This window comes from Pteronotus mesoamericanus, unplaced genomic scaffold (assembly GCF_021234165.1).
Source record: "Pteronotus mesoamericanus isolate MK-2021 breed Mesoamerican mustached bat unplaced genomic scaffold, CSHL_Meso_final contig_59, whole genome shotgun sequence".
Classification (NCBI taxonomy): domain Eukaryota; kingdom Metazoa; phylum Chordata; class Mammalia; order Chiroptera; family Mormoopidae; genus Pteronotus; species Pteronotus mesoamericanus.
The window spans coordinates 5,702,266-5,721,479 of record NW_026555206.1 but is presented as its reverse complement, the minus strand read 5'-3'; the positions used below and the strand labels follow the sequence as shown (position 1 = coordinate 5,721,479).

At 37.4% G+C, this 19,214-nt stretch overlaps 1 protein-coding gene across 2 annotated transcripts in view; it reads left to right on the top strand.

Moving 5' to 3' along the window:
- GRID1 (glutamate ionotropic receptor delta type subunit 1) overlaps positions 1-19,214 on the top strand; it is a 714,118-nt gene that overhangs the window by 589,342 nt on the left and 105,562 nt on the right. The window contains exons 9-12 of one of the 2 annotated variants that reach the window (XM_054580464.1): positions 1,491-1,592; positions 3,036-3,233; positions 6,498-6,822; positions 8,009-8,147. In XM_054580464.1, the coding sequence (XP_054436439.1) occupies positions 1,491-1,592; positions 3,036-3,233; positions 6,498-6,822; positions 8,009-8,147 (764 nt within the window). The remainder of the gene's footprint in view (positions 1-1,490; positions 1,593-3,035; positions 3,234-6,497; positions 6,823-8,008; positions 8,148-19,214) is intronic. The other variant, XM_054580465.1, reaches the window with a different exon arrangement.

The window sequence follows — 19,214 nt, the reverse complement described above, 5'->3', positions numbered from 1 at the left end:
TGTAGTATCTCCCAGGCAGATTGGTCCCACTGTTCTGGAACTGTGGCCTCATAGGTGAGGCTCAGTGTGCAATATCTTGCTGCAGATGTAAAGACTATGGGACATGCTGGGAGAGTAAAAGTGTCTTTAAATGGCACTATTGATGGCACCATTAGGGCCCCTGGTAGCACTTTCCCACAGAGGGGTCATTCTTCTTGGCTTCACTAGGGGTTTGTGTATTTTCCCTGACAGTCACTGTGCCACTGTGGCAGCCCGAATCTTTAACCCCTTGCTACTTCAATGGTGGCCTATGGATCATCGGCAGCAACACCTGGGAGCTTATTAGGCAGAAATAATCTTTGGCCCTGGAATCAGAAAGTGCATGCAAAAAGTCCATTGGTGTTTTGCGTGCCTGTCACAATTTGAGGATCACTGTTTTAGTCTGTAGTATGGTTCATGATCTTGGCTATGCATTAGAATCACCTGGAGAGCTAAAATATCCATGTCTAGTTCACCACAGATTAATTAAATCTGAATCCGTGGGGCCTGGCCTTCAGAATGTTTTAAAAGTCCTCTTAAGAGATCCTAACATGCAGCCAAGTTAGAGGCCCAGTGACCTGAAAGAGTAGGCATTGTCAACAAGGATCGCGGAGAAGCATTAATTTTCCACATGAGCAAGCCCTGAGATCCTGATTAAGTTGGCTTAAGATGGGGGCTAGTATCTTATGAATTAACAATTGAGAATCATTAATGAGATTAAAGTTTCATCATTGCTGCCCAGGCCCTGTGGGGATACAGGAAGGGGAAGCAGTCACAAAAACACCTGTTTCCTATTGTTTCTGAGCCAATTTGGGGTCTCTGCAACCACATGAGTGTGCCTGTTTGAGACACATCAGACTGTTGGATAGATCCTGTGGACTCAGGAGGGTACAGCAGATCGAGAGCATGTGTATTCTTGGCCTCTGTGTCCACATTAAGGAAAACAATGAAGTTTGCACTACAGTGGAGACAGGTGATGAGCTCTTGACCCTACTTGCAGTAGGCACCAGGAGGCAGGACAAGCTGTACACTTGGGTCTTTGTTACTTGCTTCACTTCTGAGCATCATCCTGTGCTAGCTGGTGGTGACAATGGCTGAACTCAAGGGCTATCTGGCCTCGGTGAGTCAAAGGAGTAATTAAAGAAAGAGGACACTCTGTGGGAGACACAGTGACATGGCATCAGTGAATGGACAGGACAAAACTGGACATGGATGTTCATTCCAGAAACAAGTGGTTACCCATTGGTTTCCCTTTAAAGGTGTGGCAAGTCCTCCATATCCAGATGGGCTAATGGAGAAGTGAAACTCTGTCCACTTTTGTCCTTTCTAAGGGTTTAAGATGGCCCTGGGTCTTTGAGAAACTCAGAGGGTGCAGTCCACCTACCTGCCTGATTCAGGATCCTGGTTTAAAAAGCAAATATCAACAGTGGGCACATGTGCTCTATCCCTCACACTCCCTTTTTCATTCACAGCTGGCAACGTGGGACTCAGAGAAGGGCCTGAATGGCAGTCTGCAAGAGAGGCCCATGGGCAGCCGCCTCCAAGGACTGACTCTCAAAGTGGTGACTGTCTTGGTAGGATCATGGGCCTATTGGGGAGGTTTTCTCTTCAGGCTTTTGAGGCAAGGCTTCTCTCTGTTGGATTTAATGCTGGGTTTGGAGAGAAGGAGATCTTAAGAAGTGGCTTGAGTTTTCATAAAACTTCATCCAAATTATTTTGTGAGTAAGGGAAGAGTACATTGGAGCTTCTGTTCCAAGAGCTCCTGTCTCAGAGGCCTTCCATGGGGGTCACTGAGCTTCTCCAGGGAAGGACCACTAAGCCAGATCCACTGCTGAGCACCAGAGCAGACACAGCTGCTCTAGCTCTTGGATGTAAACAGGATCTTGACCTTCTGGCAGTCCTTAGGAGATCTTTGCTGGCACCCATAGTGCTTAGAAAGATGCTGGGAGGAGGACATTTTCTCAGTACCCAACACCACCAATGGGCTCATGTGACACACAATTCATAATGAAGACTGTTTGTTGCAATTTTTCTGCACAGTTGTCCTGGAATCATATACTTTTACATCTTTAAGAGACATTAAGAACATCTTCCTTTCAATTTCTTTTTTAAATCTTTTTTAGAACTGTAGCTAGTCAGTTCTCTTATTAGCTGGTCAGACAAGGTCCAAATGTTCCCCTCTATCCTATCAGGCACTATGTCTCAGCCCTAGAAACCTTTGGTAGCAGTGTTCAGGCATTCCCTATATGCACACCACAAACAGTATAATATTCTGTTTCCTTCAAAAATATTAAATTAAGGAGCTACATTCTCTCTGGGCTGTTTGCCAAAAGGCTTATTCTTGTTCAGTTTTGCAGGGTTGTGGTGAGGAAGACTGAGGTATTTTCCAGATGGCCACATGCCCTACAGGAGCGCACATGACTGTGAACCTGGCATGGGTTTGGACTTGGGACTTGGGATTTAATCTTATCCTACCCTTTGACTTATGATATGATCATGGCCCATTAATCAGCGTCCACTCTTTAGTACAACCTGATGGATGCAATACTGTCTTCTCTCAATCTAATAGCATAGAACTTTTTTGTAATTTGTTATCTTGGAGAGAAATATCCACATTTCTTATGTGGGTCCTGAAGAATTATGGCATTTCCTAAGGACAGACTGCTGAATGTCACAAATGAAAGAATGAAAACAAACCATATTATCTGAGAGATGGGATTCTGGGAAGAGCCTGAGATAACATAACCTAGGACAAGTAAATCTAAATCTGTTCCTCCATTGACATGCTGGCTGGAGGGGTCTTCCTGTTACTGTACACTGAATGTCCATAAACTGCTTTAGGGAAAGGCAGAGAGGTTCAGACTCCAGGCCTAAATTGGGTAAATAAATACATGCATATGTCTGCAAACATTCTAAAGCTACAATTCATCAGATTGATCTCTTCAAGAATACCCTGGAAAGATGTTTATTAATTAAACTGTTATTTAATCGAAGACCATTCATTCTGTTGTCTTCAGGAAGAGCCTTTTGTGATGGTGGCTGAGAACATCCTTGGGCAGCCCAAGCGCTACAAAGGGTTCTCCATAGATGTCTTGGATGCACTAGCCAAGGCTCTGGGCTTTAAGTATGAGATTTACCAGGCCCCAGACGGCAGATATGGTCACCAGCTCCATAACACTTCCTGGAATGGGATGATCGGGGAGCTCATCAGCAAGGTAGGTCCTAGAACCATGTCTGTGGGGTGGGATACCTTATGCTGCCCCTGGGGTGATATCCAAATTTGGCTCATTGAGCAGTTGGAACCTTAGGACCAACTAAACAGACCACAGTTACCACTCTTCACACACTAAAGCCCTTTTTGTCTCAACACCTCTTCTCTCCACCATACCCATTTCTATTCTTTTATTTTTTCATTTCCTGGTGCTCTTTGTTTTTATTCTGTGCCCATTGCTCTCATTCCTTTAAAGACCATCCACTGTGGTCTGCAACATACCCTTCATGAAACCCACCCCCACATTTGGGCTGAAATAGGAACCTAGTTCTCACAGGACAGGTACTAGTGAGTGCCTATTCTCTCCCATGTGGCCCATTACTGGGGTGTATGTGCATGTGCGCGTGTGTGTGAATGGGTGTGTGTGTATCTGCATTGCTTACATTGCTGTATACAGGTGATACAGCATTCCTCAACTCCTCATACTAATTTAGAATCAATACCCTTCCTCCATTCTGTAGAACCTGAGTCTTCACTGAGACCCATGACATGAGGCCAATTCACTCTATTCCCATTCTTGTCCCTGTCACCCATGACCTCTTGGTAATTCCTCACAATCATTGATGATGGTGGCATCTGACTGAAGCCATCCCTCTCCATGGTTACTGTCACCACCAACCTTTATGTTTTTGACTGCCTTAGACAACTGGGATAACAGTGTTTTGAATTTCTCACCTCCAGTGACCTTTGCTTATTCTTCACTCCAGCATCCACATTCAATGCATCTTGTTAGCACCTTACATGTTGTTGTCACTGCCCTGTTTTATGATCACAACCTGTTGTACTTCAGAGTCTTTGGGCCTTTGCTCCTAAAACACAGCTCTTTTGATTTATAAATCCATAAAGACAGAGCAGAGGCCCACAGCTCTCCAATTTTTCCCAGGCTTTTTAAAAAAACCTTATCATAGTACAATTTATATGCTATAAAATCCCCCCATTTCAGTTCAATGATTTTTAGAAAATCTACTGAGTTGTGTAACCATCTCCATAATATAGTTTTAGAATACCTCCATCACGCCAATGAGATCCCCTATACTCATTTACAACTAATCCCATTCTCAACCCCCAGCACTCGGCATTCATCAATTTACTTTCGATCTCTATAGATTTTCTTTTATGAACATTCAATGTAAATCGAATCACATAATATTTGTGGTCTTTTGTTTCTGACCCTTTCCACTTAGCATTTGGATTTGAGGTTCATCCTCCTCTAAGGTTTCTAAGCCATTCTTATACTTCATCCTTTCCTGCTTGGTGTTCCCTCTGTGATTGACCAGACAAACCCCTGTGAATTCCCTTCATTCTTTGTGATTCTCCATATTTTTTATTTCTTTAAAATTTTTTTTATTGTTGTTCAGTTACAGTCATCCCCATTACCCCACCCCCATTACTCTCCTGAGTGGCTCAAACAACTGTGGTATACTTACACATTTTTGATTTCTTCTTGCACCCAAACTGTGACTAGATTCTATTATCTATCCTATGACTCAGACATTCAGGTTGTGGCTCCTACCTCAGCTGGGCCTTCAAGACAGCCTGAGTTCCATGACTTGTTCTTTGTTGGGTCCTTTGGCAACATTTCTTAGGGAATGTTTCAAAAGATTGGCTTTCTCCTCAAGCAACCTAACAAACTATCCTCAATTAAAAAAAAAAAGATTATGCTCTTACGTTATGGAAAGAAGAGAAGACTTTGGGGCATGACATTCTGCTTCAATGTCCTATGAAATTCACATCTGCAGATATGGGCCCTAATCTCCAGTTTAGTGGGGGGAGTGTTTTTCCTTCTGCTACAGGTCACCTCTGCACCTGTCAATTCCCTTGTGTCTCCTCTAGACTTGGCTTCATATAGTTTCCCTTCATCCTATATTGTAAACCTACCCTGCTCCACTAGACCTCTTTCTCAGTATTTAACTATCTCCAAATTCTATATATCCTAAAACAAACAAACAAAACTCCTGGATCTTGGGTTTGTGCTAACAGAAGCAAAGGCAAAGGCTAGAGATGCAAATGTGACAAATGTAAGAGGAGAGCTCCAACATCATCACCTCCAACATTCTTTTCTTTTCTCTAGACATGTTGTTGGATTCCAATTTAGGACGTCAGTATATCTGCCCATCTAGGCCACATATTAAACCTGATAAAATCTTTCTATATATGCTTCCCCAATTTGAATATGTAGGTTAGATCTGTTGTTATAATTAATCATTTTAAACTGAACCTAGTTATGAGGATGCCTCCTACTTCAAGGCCCAACAGCCAACATCAAGATGATCACTATACATTTTAGTGCTCTTGTGGTTGAGGGGGTACTTTAGCCCATGATTGCCTGTCAACATTCATCTAGGCATAGGGATCCTAACCTCCACCAGTCTTGGCAGCTTTATCTCTTAGTCTACTTCGATCTTAATGGAATCTTTTATTATCCTTAAAATTAAGCCTATCTTAGAAAGAAAAGTCTTGGCAGGTACATTTAAGGTCACAGCACAACATGTCCATAGAGCCCCTTCACAACATGGCATTACTATATGAAGAATCAACCATGTGTCTATAGGCCATGCGTTAAGGGAGGTAGAAGAACAAAAGAAGCAGAGGACCCCTTTTTTCTTGGTAGATGTTATTCTCTGACATAGAGTCTGCATATAAAACAATCAGGGACTGATACATTAATGAGGTTCAAGGAAGTTGTAAAACTCACCATACAACTTTCCAAGTGTTTTAGAAAAGAAAGACATTAGTGTATGCTAATGGAGTTTGGGGAGGCTTGATTGAAAAATAAGAGTGTCTCTGTGGCCTTGAACAATAAGGAGGATGCAGATATGCCTAGAAGAAGATAAAAGGGGCTTCTTGGTGTGTTTTGGTGGTAGTGGTGTCAGAGGGAAATACCAGCATAATACTGGAAATAGCCAAAGTGTGCTAGGGGGAACAGTAAGGAAGTGAAGAAAAAAACTACAAATTATACAGGAATGAAGAAGCTTTAAAGACTTTTTTCTCCAGAAGAGGTTTCCAGGAGTTTTGAGTGTTTGGCAGGGAGATTTGCAAGGTAAAAGAGGTAATAACAGACAACTTAGTGTTGGATTTGCCTTAAAATATTCAACTCAAAAATCCCATTTGCTCTGAACAGAACAACTCAAAAGGGCAGAGGGCAGATCTTGACTCAGAGTGCAGTTAGCTGAGGACTGATGTCTGATGAGATGTTTCCACCTTTCAGAGAGCAGACTTGGCCATCTCCGCCATCACCATCACCCCAGAGAGGGAGAGTGTCGTGGACTTCAGCAAGCGATACATGGACTACTCAGTGGGGATCTTAATCAAGAAGCCTGAGGAGAAAATCAGCATCTTCTCTCTTTTTGCTCCATTTGATTTTGCTGTCTGGGCCTGCATTGCAGCAGCCATCCCTGTGGTTGGTGTGCTGATATTTGTGTTGAACCGGATACAGGCTGTGAGGACTCAGAATGCTGCCCAGCCCCGGCCATCTGCATCTGCCACTTTACACAGTGCCATTTGGATTGTCTATGGGGCCTTCGTACAGCAAGGTACCTCCCTCGTTTCCTGATAGAGTAGCCCCAGGAGCCTGGGAGAATTTATCCACTGGCAAATTTCTTAGATGTGTGTTGCCAAAGTCATTTTAAATGCAATTTTATTTAATCTCTAGGACGGTACTGGAATTATGCTGCACCCAATTTCTCTGAGTAACATCAAATAAAAATAAATGAAATGATAACAAGGAACTTCAAATCCTGATTCTCCACTTCAGATAAAATTAACTTTGGAGTTCTGCTTGGCACTTTCTTCCCCTCCCACATTAGATTGATTGCTATGCACAGGGGGTTGTGAAATGAAACTGAATCTTGCTTAAATTGGAAGTCTTCACAGGAAAAACATTACAATTGTTTTTCCAATCATCTAAGCAGTACTCCAACCACTCTTGAGGTACGATGTCTCCTATCTCTGATAAGTCAAGGAAATGCCTGCAGAGTTACAGGATTGTGCAATTTTGACCAGTAACAACAAATTGGGTTCTGAATATGAGTCTTGGCCCCTTTTGAACCATGGAAGACGTATATCATTGGTTTACGAGGTTATATAAGAATAGTCAGTAAGAAGCTTTTTTTTTTTTCTTCTGCTACCACATAAGGGACCAAGGAGGAAAAAACTGACCTCAAAGAGGTAGCTTCTGCTGGAAAGTCATATGCAGTAATTTCTGAAAATCCTAGGGAAGAACGTTATCTAGTGAGGGCTGAATATTAATAAATTATTTCATATATCTTATTTCTGAGGCTTAAAAGAAAGCTAAGGAGCCCTCTGGGAAGAAGGTAATTCTATATGTATAGAATTCTTGAGACTACTCTGTGGAAGTTGAAATTGGAAAGGGACCTTATATCAACTAGGTTGTGGCATGGAAGTTCTCAACACAGTGAGGTAGAGTTTCCTCACTAGAAGATTTTGATATTAGAACTTTATCCTTGGTGTTTTGACAAATATCACATCAGTAAAAGACCAATCCTGGCTTTTCCATATTTTATGTTCTCCATCCCTTTCCAAGATTGGTGGTCTTAGGGTTCTTTCCCAGAATTGCCACTGCCCCTGATAAGAAGCTGGCATCACTTTGCTGCTCCCCAGCCCATCACCAGTGGAGGCTCTCTATGCCCAGAGCACCTCTGTGGGGAGGGGAATGAGAGTGGAAGCCCAGGGCCAATCTACTTTGCCTGCCTCCCACAGGTGGTGAATCCTCAGTGAACTCCATGGCCATGCGCATTGTAATGGGAAGCTGGTGGCTCTTCACCCTCATTGTGTGCTCCTCCTACACGGCCAATCTTGCTGCCTTCCTCACAGTGTCCAGGATGGACAATCCCATAAGGTAAGACTATTTTTCCTTCCAGAGCTGGGGCCATTCAGCTGTGAGATGCTGTAAAGAGACGATGCTAACTTGGTGCCACAGAGGTAGAGAAGCTCTTATTTAATGCATGAAGAGCTTCGTTCCTGTTGTATTTTATTTCATGCCCAATTAAATAAATGTATAAATTCATTAAATAATATTTCTCTAAACATTTAAATGCTTCTTAGACTAATAAATCAAAACACTGAAAATTAACAAGTTGAATTTTCTCAGACATTTAAACATTTAATCAATTTTTCTAAACATTCATTTAAAATTAATTAAAACCATAAGTCTAATATATTTATCAAACCTCAAACACCTCAAAATTTTAAGATATACTAATTGTTTCAGTGATTAGAAAACTTATTTAACTTATATTTATAAAATTATAAAAATATTGAAACCAAGGACTAAAAATGTTTCTTCATTTTACCAAAATGTTAAAAATATGGAAATGCCTTTGTTTTGTGATCAGATTTCCACCTGTTCAAATTACCAAAGAACTTGGACAAAGTGAATGTATGTTGGACATGTGTTTGCTGAAGTGACCACAGGCACAGATCTGTCCTATGCTTCCAAGGGTACAGCATCTGTTTCCGGATCACCTCTTACTTGATCCCTCATTATGGTTTTCTGTGTCCCTGCCTAAAGTAATTTCTCCTTTAATTCATCATACGCATTATCATTGCATGGATTCTTTTGATCCACAGCACTAATCAAGTCATTCATCCTCAACCAGCTTCTATGGCTCCCAACTGCCTATTTAAAAAAAAATTATTATTGCATTTATGGAGTGACATTGGTTAATAAAATTATATAAGTTTCAAGATGAATTTCACCTGTGTATGTATTGTGTATTCACCACCCAAAGTCAAGTCTCCTTCTGTCACCATTTATCCAACTGCCTTGTTTATAAGCATTCAGACTCCTTGTGTAGGATTCAAAATTCAATATGATATCTAGGTTTTTTAATTGACATTTTTATGGAGATGATTATAGATTTATATGTGGTTGTAGAAATACTGCAGAGAGATCTCATTCTTTAATCAGTTTCCTTCAATGGTAACATTGTATTGACATGAATACAATTGATTCTGTTTGGAGTTCTCTTGTATTCACTTCTGTATTGTGTGTGTGTGTGTGTGTGTGTGTGTGTGTTTGTGCACACATTTGGTTTTATACAATCTTGTCACATTTGTAGGTTTGTGTATCTATCATCACAGCAAAGATCTAAACAATTTTATCCCTATAAGGATACCTTGTGTCATCCTTTTATAATCACACCCCTCTCCTTTAAACTTCTTCCCTCCAGTTCTCTTTTTAACCCCTAGAACTGCTAGTGTGTTCTCTATTTCTAAAATTTTGTCATTTCAAATATGTTATATAAATGAAATCATAACTTTTGGGCTTGGCTTCTTCATTTAGCATAATTATCTGGAGATTCATTACGTTGTTGTGTATATTAATAGTCGATTGCTTTTTGTTTCTCAGTAGTGCCTGGTGTATACCATTTTCTTTAATGATTCACCTATTGACGGACATCTGGGTAGTTGTCAGTTTCTGGCAATTATGAATAAAGCCACTGAGAACATTTGTTTTTATTCATATCCAAAGGTGCAATTGCTGGGTTGTACGGTAACTGCATGCTATGTTTTATAAGAAACTGTCAAACTACTTCCTATAGTAATTACCATTTTACGTTACTACTAGTGATGTAGGAATGACCCAATTTCTTTGTATCTTTGCTGGCATTTAGTGTTGTCATTTTTTGTATTTTACCATTCTGATAGAAATGGAGTGATATCTCATGATATTTTAATTTACATTTCCCTAATGACTAATTATGCTGAACACCTTTACAGGTGCTTATTGCTATCTGTATATCCTCTTTGGTAAAATATCTCTTTATGTATATTACCCATTTTCTGAATGGATTGTTTGATTATTACTGTTGAGTTTTGAAAGTTCTTTATATAAATACCAGTCCTTTGAAAATATTTCCTATTTCTCTGTAGTTTGTCTTTTCAAACCCTTAACAAGGTCTTTCACAGATAAAAGTTTTTAATTCTTATGAGGTCTAGTTTATGAATTTATTATTTTGTGGGTCATGAGTTTGGTGTCAAGTCTGACTCTTTGCCTAGCCCTGAACCCTGAAGATAATCTCCTGTTTTGGGATTCATTTACACTAAAGGTTTTGTAGTTTTACATTTTATATTTCAGTCTACAATCAATTTTGAGTTAATTTTTGTATAAGATTTAGGTTGAGTTCTATTTATTAATTTATTTTTTGTCTATGGATACCCAATTGATCTAGCACTGTTTATTAAAAAAGATACCTTCCTTTATTTAGGAATTTGTTAGAAATCAGTTGGGCATATTAGTGTGGGTCTATTTCTAAGTTCATTGTTTAGTTCCATTGATTTATGTGCCTATCCCTTTGCCAATACAACACTTCTTGAATGCTGTAGCTAATAGTAAGGCTTAATATTGGCCAGAGTAATTCCTCTCACTTTATTCTTTTTTGTTAAGATTGTTTTAACTATTCTAGGGCCTGCATCTTTCCATGTAAATTTTGGAATAAGCTTGCCTACATCTATAAAAAAACTTTTCTGTGGTTTCAACAGGAATTTCATTAATTCAGTTGTAATTGCATTAAACCAATAGGTTATAACTTGGTAAGAATATATACTATGAATGAGTATTGAATTTTGTCAAATGCCTTTTGCATGTTGATTGACATGATCAGATATTCTTCTTAAGCTTATAAACACAGTAGATTACATTGTTTTTTAGATATTGTACACATTGAATGAATCTAATGTGGACATGGTTTATAATTCTCTTCATTTGTTGGATTTTGCTGATATTCTGGTTGAGGATTTTCAGTTCTAAATTCATTAGAAATATTAGTTTATACTTTTATTTTTGTGCTGTTTTTGGTTGGTTTTGATATCAAGATAATACTGTATACAGCTATTTCCCTTTCAGAATCAAGAGTGAAACCATAAAGTTATATTTCTTCCTATGTAAGATGATACTAAAATAGCTTAATTTCCTTCTCTCTTTCCACTTAACAATTTTTTTTGTTGATAGAATCTAAGATTTTAGACCGAATTTACTATGGTCCTTTCTTTTCTTCATATTAAATTTTTTATGGTTTCTCTAAGATATATATATTTGGCATTTTCATTCTTTTGTTTTATCTCATCCATGTAGTCATTACTTGGATTGAATTCTATGTTCCAGTGGTTTCAATGCTTGCTGACTGTCTCTTTATTCAGTGATTTAGCCATTAGTCATATCTTTATTTTGCTTAATTTTTGTCCAGTTAGAGTAGCCCTTTGAGCAATATATTTTAGCAAGAGTGATATATTTTCTATGATAACACATCTGAGAATGTTTTTCTGTTGCATATATACATGAATGAAACTTATCTGGGTATATATTTTTGTGTCATAATTTTCCCCCTAATATTGCATAGAATTTACACCATTGCCTGAATTCCATAGAATTTGTTCCATTGCTCCGTCTATATGTAATGCCATAGAGAATCATGAGAATGTTCCATTCACCTCCTCTTTCCTTTCCTTTCATTTCCACTAATTACTTTATCTTCCCTCTTTTTCTCCATCTCCTTTCTATCCTTCCTTTCCCCCCTTCTCCACCTTCCCTTCCCTAACTCTTCTTCTCTTCCTCCTCTCCCCCCTTCTCTTTCTTCTTTCTCATACTCTTTTTTTAAGTTTTTTTTTTAATTTATTTTTTCAAATACATTTGTCTCTGCCTACCCCCCACCACTTTCCCTTGCCCCCTCCCTCCTTCCCTCCCTCAGCTCTTCCCCTTTGGTTTTGTCCATGAGTCCTTGCTTTATGTTCCTTGACTTTCCCCTTCCCTTTCTTCCCCCCCCCCCCTTCCCTCTTGTCTCTGTTGATTTCTTTTCCTTTCAGTGTTGCTGGTCTTATTTTCCTTGAATCTTTGTATTGTTGGTTAGGTTCCACTTATAGGTGAGATCATATGGTATTTGTCTTTCTCCCCCTGGCTTATTTTGCTTAGCATGATGCTCTCCAGTTCCATCCATCATGCTCTTTTTTCATCTGTTTTATTCCCTGTCCCCCTTTCCCTCCTCCCCGCTCCATTCTCTTGTCTCATCTCCTTCTTCACCTCCTCACTTCCCCTTTTTCTCCTTCTTCTCCTCCCTCTTTTCTTTCTCCTCTCCCTCTTCTCTGCCCTTCCTCTTCTTCCTCCTGCATGTCTTCCTCTTCTCATTTTTCAGTTTTTCCATGTCTTCCATTTCATCTTTCTCCTTCCCCCTTCTTTTCCACTTCTTCCTCCTTAGGATTCTTTTTCTCCTTTTTTCTATTATCCTCTTTCTTTTCCTTTTCCTCCTCTACTTCTGCTCTTTTCATGTGCTTTCTTCTTTGTAGTTAACCTTACTAACATCCTTTAATTTTAAAACATCCATCAATATTTAATAAAGAGTCAACTTACTTGTTATTAATTATGCTTGGAATTCCATGATTCCTATTTATATGCAAAAAGAAACTTGAACTTTAGCTCAATAATTTTGTCATCTATTAAATCTTTCCTATCTACTTTATCTTTCCCATTTATCTTTGTCTTGTTTCCAGGGTCATTATTATTTTTTATTTGTTTTTGCTGTGAGTTCTCCCTATCTTTTGTATTCTCTTTGATCAACTCTTCCTCCAACTCTGTTAGTATTTCTTTTATTTCTTAGCTACTGTTTATGGCAAGAGTCCTTACTATAATGAATTATAGAGAAACAAATATTTTAAAAATTTTACTTCATTTTCTCAGCATATATTTTTCTAACTATGTTTTTAGAATCTTTAATGAAATATAATATATATTTATACATTATTTTAAATGTTGCATCTCTTTTTTTGCCTTCACACTGTTCTTTTTGATATTTAGTTTGCTTTTCCTTCAGTATAAACCCTTTCATAAACAGATAGATAGGGTCTTCTTGGATGACCCAATAGTACAACTGGCTACAGGTAGATCATCCTCTCAGAACTTAACTTTGGAAATATAGGTAGAGACTGTGATATAAATTGCTATAACCAGTCCTGTGCTTAGTGGAAAACTTCTTCTTCTGAGTTTTGGCCCTAGTGACAGAGTTTCTGTTTCTAGAATTCTGATCTATCCAGCCCTTCAACAGTAAGAAAGTCCATAATGTAGCTTTCTTTTTTTTAAAACAATTTTTCTGGTATTTCTATTCTCCATATCAGAGACAAATGTCAGTGAACTGGGATTTCTGTGCACTGTACCCTGCAGAGCCCAGAGGAAACTAGGGGCCTTCATTACCAATTATTGCTGCTACTTTGCACTTCTTTGTCAATGTAGATGTAAAAGAAAATCCTCTGAGATGATGCAGGATAAATTTGAGTCTCCCATTATTGTTCCCATTAACTTGCTCCCACCTCCCCAAAATATCTGATAAGTTGGTAGCATCCTTCCGTAGAATTACGATACATTATTCTTTATAATTAAAAAAAAATTGCCTAATCATTTCATTAGGTTCCTGGAAGGATGTATGATTGATATTTGTCTTCTATCAATGTATCTCTCTTATTAATCCAAATGATCTTCAACGTATACATTTTCAAACTAATATAAAACTATTCAGCAATAATTATAATCCCCCATAAATATTTATAGTTACATTGCAAGTAAATATTTTATACTTTATTTTGTTAATGTGATATATCTCATTGATTGACTTATGGATGTTAAACCATCCTTGCATCCCTGGGATAACTCTCACTAAATCATGGTGTATAATCCTTGTAATGCATTGTCAAATCCAGTTTGCTAGTATTTTGTTGAGAATTTTTGCATCTATATTCATCAAGGACATTGGCCTATAATTTTCTTTTTATAATGTCTTTTGTTTTGCTGTCATGGAAATGCTAGCTTTGTAGAGTGAGTTTAGAATCATTCTGTCTTGATTTTTTGAAAGGAGCTTTTTCTTATGCCCACATATCTACACATTTTCAGAGGAGAAAAATAAAAGAACAAACAAAACTGAACTCACCAGTAGCCTAATTTATCCCGTTAGTTTTCCTTTCAATCATCTTGTTGTAAAGAAATAACCAGCCCTGCTCAAGTGGCTTAGTGGATTGAGTGCCAGCCTGTGAACCAAAGGGTCTCTGGTTCAAGTCCCAGTCAGGGCACTGTGAGAGGCAACCACACATTGATGTTTTTCTCCCTCTCTCTAAATTTTTGATTTTAAGAGGTGTATCATTTTTTGCAATTTTATGATAAAATGAAATTCTAGATGACCTTGAGTTTAATGATGACTTCTTAGATTCAGATCCAAAAGAAAAATCAATAATAAATTGATAAGTTATACTTAATTAACATAAAAAATTCTGTGACAAAGACACTTAAAATGAAAAGGCAAGTCACAGATTGGGAGAAAATCTTTGCAAAATATGTATCAGTAATATACAAAGAACTATTTATACAGTAATAAAGAAAACAAACATCCCATTTTTAAGAAATGAGCAAAAGATATGAACAGACACCTAACCAAAGAAGATATACAGATGGCAAAAAAGCATATGAAAAGATGCTCAGTATCATATAACATTAAAGAATTGAAAAATAAACCAAAAATAAGATACCACTATACACCTATTAGAATGGCCACAATTCAAAATACTGACACTGCCAAACTCTGGTGAGAATGTGGAGCAGCAGAAACTCTACTTTATTGCTGGTGGTAATTCAAAATGGTATAGTTGCTTTAGAAGAAAGTTTGACAGTTTCTTACAAAAGTAAATGTACTCATACTATGTGATCAAGAAGAAGTCAGGGTCCTTGGTGTATATTCCAATTAACTGAAAATACATCAACATAAAAGCATTCACATGAATCTTTATAGCAGCTTTATTTACCGAAATGTGGAAGCAACCAAGATGTTTTTCGGTAGGTGAATGGATGAATAAACTTTGATACATCCAAACAATGGAATATTATTCAGTGCTAAGAAGAAATGAACTATTAAGTCATAAAAACACTTGGAGGAAATTTACATATTGGTAAGTGAAAGTCTTATGATAGATACTTTTAAAATGTATATTATATATGTTTATATATGTATATATTATATTATATATGTATATATTCTATATTACATATTTATGTATTACATATGTTTATATATAACTATAATATATGTTTAAAAAATAGAGAAATATCTATGGGTTTTAATGAGACCTATGTCAATTTTAAGATATATTTGTGGATAAAAAAGGGGAACTATAAACTGAACAGGGCTATTTATCAATTAGGACAACTAAAGCCAACTTATGAAGTTTTTTTTTAATTGATCATGCTGTTGGTGTTGTATCTGAAAAGTAATGGACAAATCCAAGGTGGATCAATTGCTCTTTGCTGGCTGAACTTAAAGGCTCTTTACACGTGGATCATTTTCAGTTTAGATATGAGGATTCTATTTTAAATTCTAATATATGGATAAATAAATTGAAAAGGAATCATAACCAGATGAATATGATCTGAATTTACCTTATAAACTTTTGCGGAGAGCATAATGTTTAAAATATTTAAATTTTATTGTTCTTGGTTCACTTTCCCCTCCTGGCTTCACACTCTCACATGCCCAGTTTCCACCATCAAGTCATTCAAATTTGTAACCTCAGAAATGGAAGACCTGAGTGGTTGTGAATTAGCAGGTCCTGTAAACCTTTGTTATTCAAAGTGTGGCACACAGAGTCTCAATGCTGGCATAAATTGGAGCCTCACCTTAGATCTCCTGAAACAGAATCTCCTGAAACAGAATCTGCATTTAATTAGGTCTTCAAATGATGTGTATTCACACTGAAGCCTGTAAAGCTCTGGCTCTGATTAGGAAAAAAAAAAAAGAAAAGAAAGAAAGATCTTTAAAATTCCAATAGCCTGAAGCAATTGGTTGCATCTAACAAATGCATTTTAACAGAGTTACATATCAGCTCTTGCCTTTGGGGCACTACAAACTGAAAAAGGGAAGGCACTGCATATTAATGGCAGTCATAAAAAAGAACATGGCACCTCCTTTGCATGCCATGATGGAGTAACAGGTCTGATCAAATCAGACCTTCTATCATTAACAAGCATAAAACAGGGGAAAAATATGCTGTCTACAAGCATTTTAAACATAAAGGTGCATGTGTGTTGAGAGGAAAGAGAACAGGTATTCTGTGAAAACAGTAAGCAAAAGAAAACTGATGAAGCTCCCTTAATATCAGATAAAGTAGACTTTACACCATGAGCAGTGATTTTCAACTTTTTTCATCTCATGGCACATGTAAGCTAATTACTAAAATTCTGCAGCACATCAAAAAAGTAATCTTTTGCTGATCTGACAAAAAATAAGTATAATTTGATTCATTCACAGAAGACAGCTATTGTTATGTTGGCTGTTGTCATTTTTTTAATTTGACAGTCTAAGAGAAAAGAGATCTGTGCTCCTAACTAAATAGTCAGGTATTGCATGTTTTAAATTATTTTGCAGCTCACCAGTTGAAAATGCTGCCATAGGGTATTACAAGGACAAAAGATTAAATTTCACCAGAAGGACAATTCTAAATATGTATATACCTAATAATGAAGTATCAAACTTTATTAGGTAAAATCTGACAAATATAATGGGAGACATAGAAAAATCTAAAATAGTCAAAATTTAAATTTTATTCTCTTAAAAACTAACATAAACTAAAGAGCAGTAAGGCTGTGGAAAATTTAAATTACACTATCAACTAACGACATTTTTGACATTGCTAGAACACTGCACCCAACAATTGCAGAGTACACCTTCTTTTTCAAGTATTCATAGAATATCCAACAAGACGGATCATTCATTGGTCACAGAGTTAAATCTTACTAAATTTCAAAGGAGTAAAATGTTAAAGAGCATGTAATACCACTATAATTAAGTTAAATTAGAAATCACTAAAATGATCTAGAAAATCCCCAATAAAATTTAAAAATATAATTCTGTATATTATTATATTAATTCTGTAATTAATTCTGTAAAATAAACCTGTATATTAAAGAAAAAATTCTAAATTTAAATGACCCTTTTCTATTTTTCTCTTTCTTAGACTCCATTACTTTTCTTTCTTAGCAATTATCACATAATGTAGCTATGTATTTATGTGTTTACTTTTTGTTTAATATGCATTCATCCTTCCAGATAATAAACTCCATAGATCTGGGGACTGAGTTTTTTCCCCATGATATAACCAATGCTACAGTGCCTGACACAGCTCAGCTACCATAACAAAACCCTATGGACTGGGTGTGTTAAACAACAGGAATTATTTCTCACTGTTCTAGATGTTGGGAAGTCTAAGGTCTATGTGCTTGCAGATGTGGTTCCTGGTGAGAACACTATTTCTGGCATGTAGATGGCCCCCTACTACCTACTGGTAAAGAGAGAAGGATCTCTGGCCTTTCTTCTTTTTATAAAAATATTTTCTTTATTTTATTTTATTTTATTTTATTTTAATTAATTTTATTTCTTTTTATTGTTCAAATACATTTGTCTCCACTTCCCAGCCACCACATTCCCCTGACCCACTCCGCCACATCCCTCCTTCAATCCTTTGCCACTTCAGCTTTGTCCTAGGATCCTTTATACTTGTTCCTTGACTTGACCCTTCCCTTCCCTTTCCCCACCACCCACTCCTTTCCTCTTGATTCTGACAGTTTCTTTTTTTCTTTCAATGTTGCTGCTTATACTTCCCTTGATTGTTTTATTCATTAGGTTCCGCTTATAGGTGAGATCATATGGTATTTGTCTTCCACCGGCTTGCTTACTTCACTTAGCATAATACTCTCCATTTCCATCCATGCTGTCACAAAGGGTAGTAGCTCTTCTTTCTGCTGTGTAGTATCCATTGTGTACATGTACCATAGTTTTGTGATCCAATCATCTACTGATGGGCATTTAGGTTGCTTCCAACACTTGGCTATTGTAAATTGTGCTTCTATGAATGTTGGGGTGCACAGGTTTTTTAGAAATGGCATTTTGGAGTTCTGAAGGTGTAGTCCCAGCAAGGGAATCACTGGATGAAAAGGCAGTTGCACTGTTAGTTTTTTGAGGAAATTCCACAATGTTTTCACAATGGCTGCACCAGTCTGGATTCCCACCAACAGTGTACTAGGGTTCCCTTTTCTCCACAGCCTCACCAGCACCTGTTGTTTTTGATCTGTTTATGATGGCCATTCTGACAGATGTGAAGTGGTATCTCATGCTGGTTTTAATTTACATTTCTCCGATGGCCTCTGATGCTGAGCATCCTTTCAAGTCTCTCTGGGCCCTCTGTAACTCTTCCTGGGGAAAGGGTCTGCCCAGGTCCTTTGCCCACTTTTTAATTAGATCCTTTGACTTCTTGGAGTGGAGTCGTGCGAATTCTTTATATATTTTGGAGCTAAAACCTCGATCTGATGTTTCATTAGCAAATATAATTTCCCACAGGATTAGCTCCCTTATCATTTTACTGATGTTTTCTTTAGCCATGCAGAGTTTCTTATTTGATGAGTTACCAATTGTTTATTCTTTCCTTTATGTCCCTTGCTTTAGGGGACATATCAGTGAAAAAATTGCTGCGTGGGATGTCTGAGAGTTTCCTGCCAATGTTCTCCTCTAGGACTTCAATGGTGTTGCGACTTATATTTAAGTCTTTTATCCATCTTGAGTTTATTTTTGTGTACGGTGTCAGTTAGTGATCAAATTTCAATTTTTTGCATGTACCTGTCCAGTTCTCCCAACAGCATTTGTTGAAAAGGCTATTTTTACTCCACTTTATGCTTCAGCCCTTTTTCTCAAATATTAGATGCCCAGATAGACCTAGGCTTATTTCTGGGCTTTCTAATCTGTTCCACTGATATATGTGTCTGTTCTCATGCCAGTACCAGATTGTTTTGATTAGAGTGGCCTTGTAATATACTTTGATGTCTGGTATTGTGATCCCTCCTACTTTGTTCTTCTTTCTCAAAATTTCTGCCGCTATTCGGGGTTAC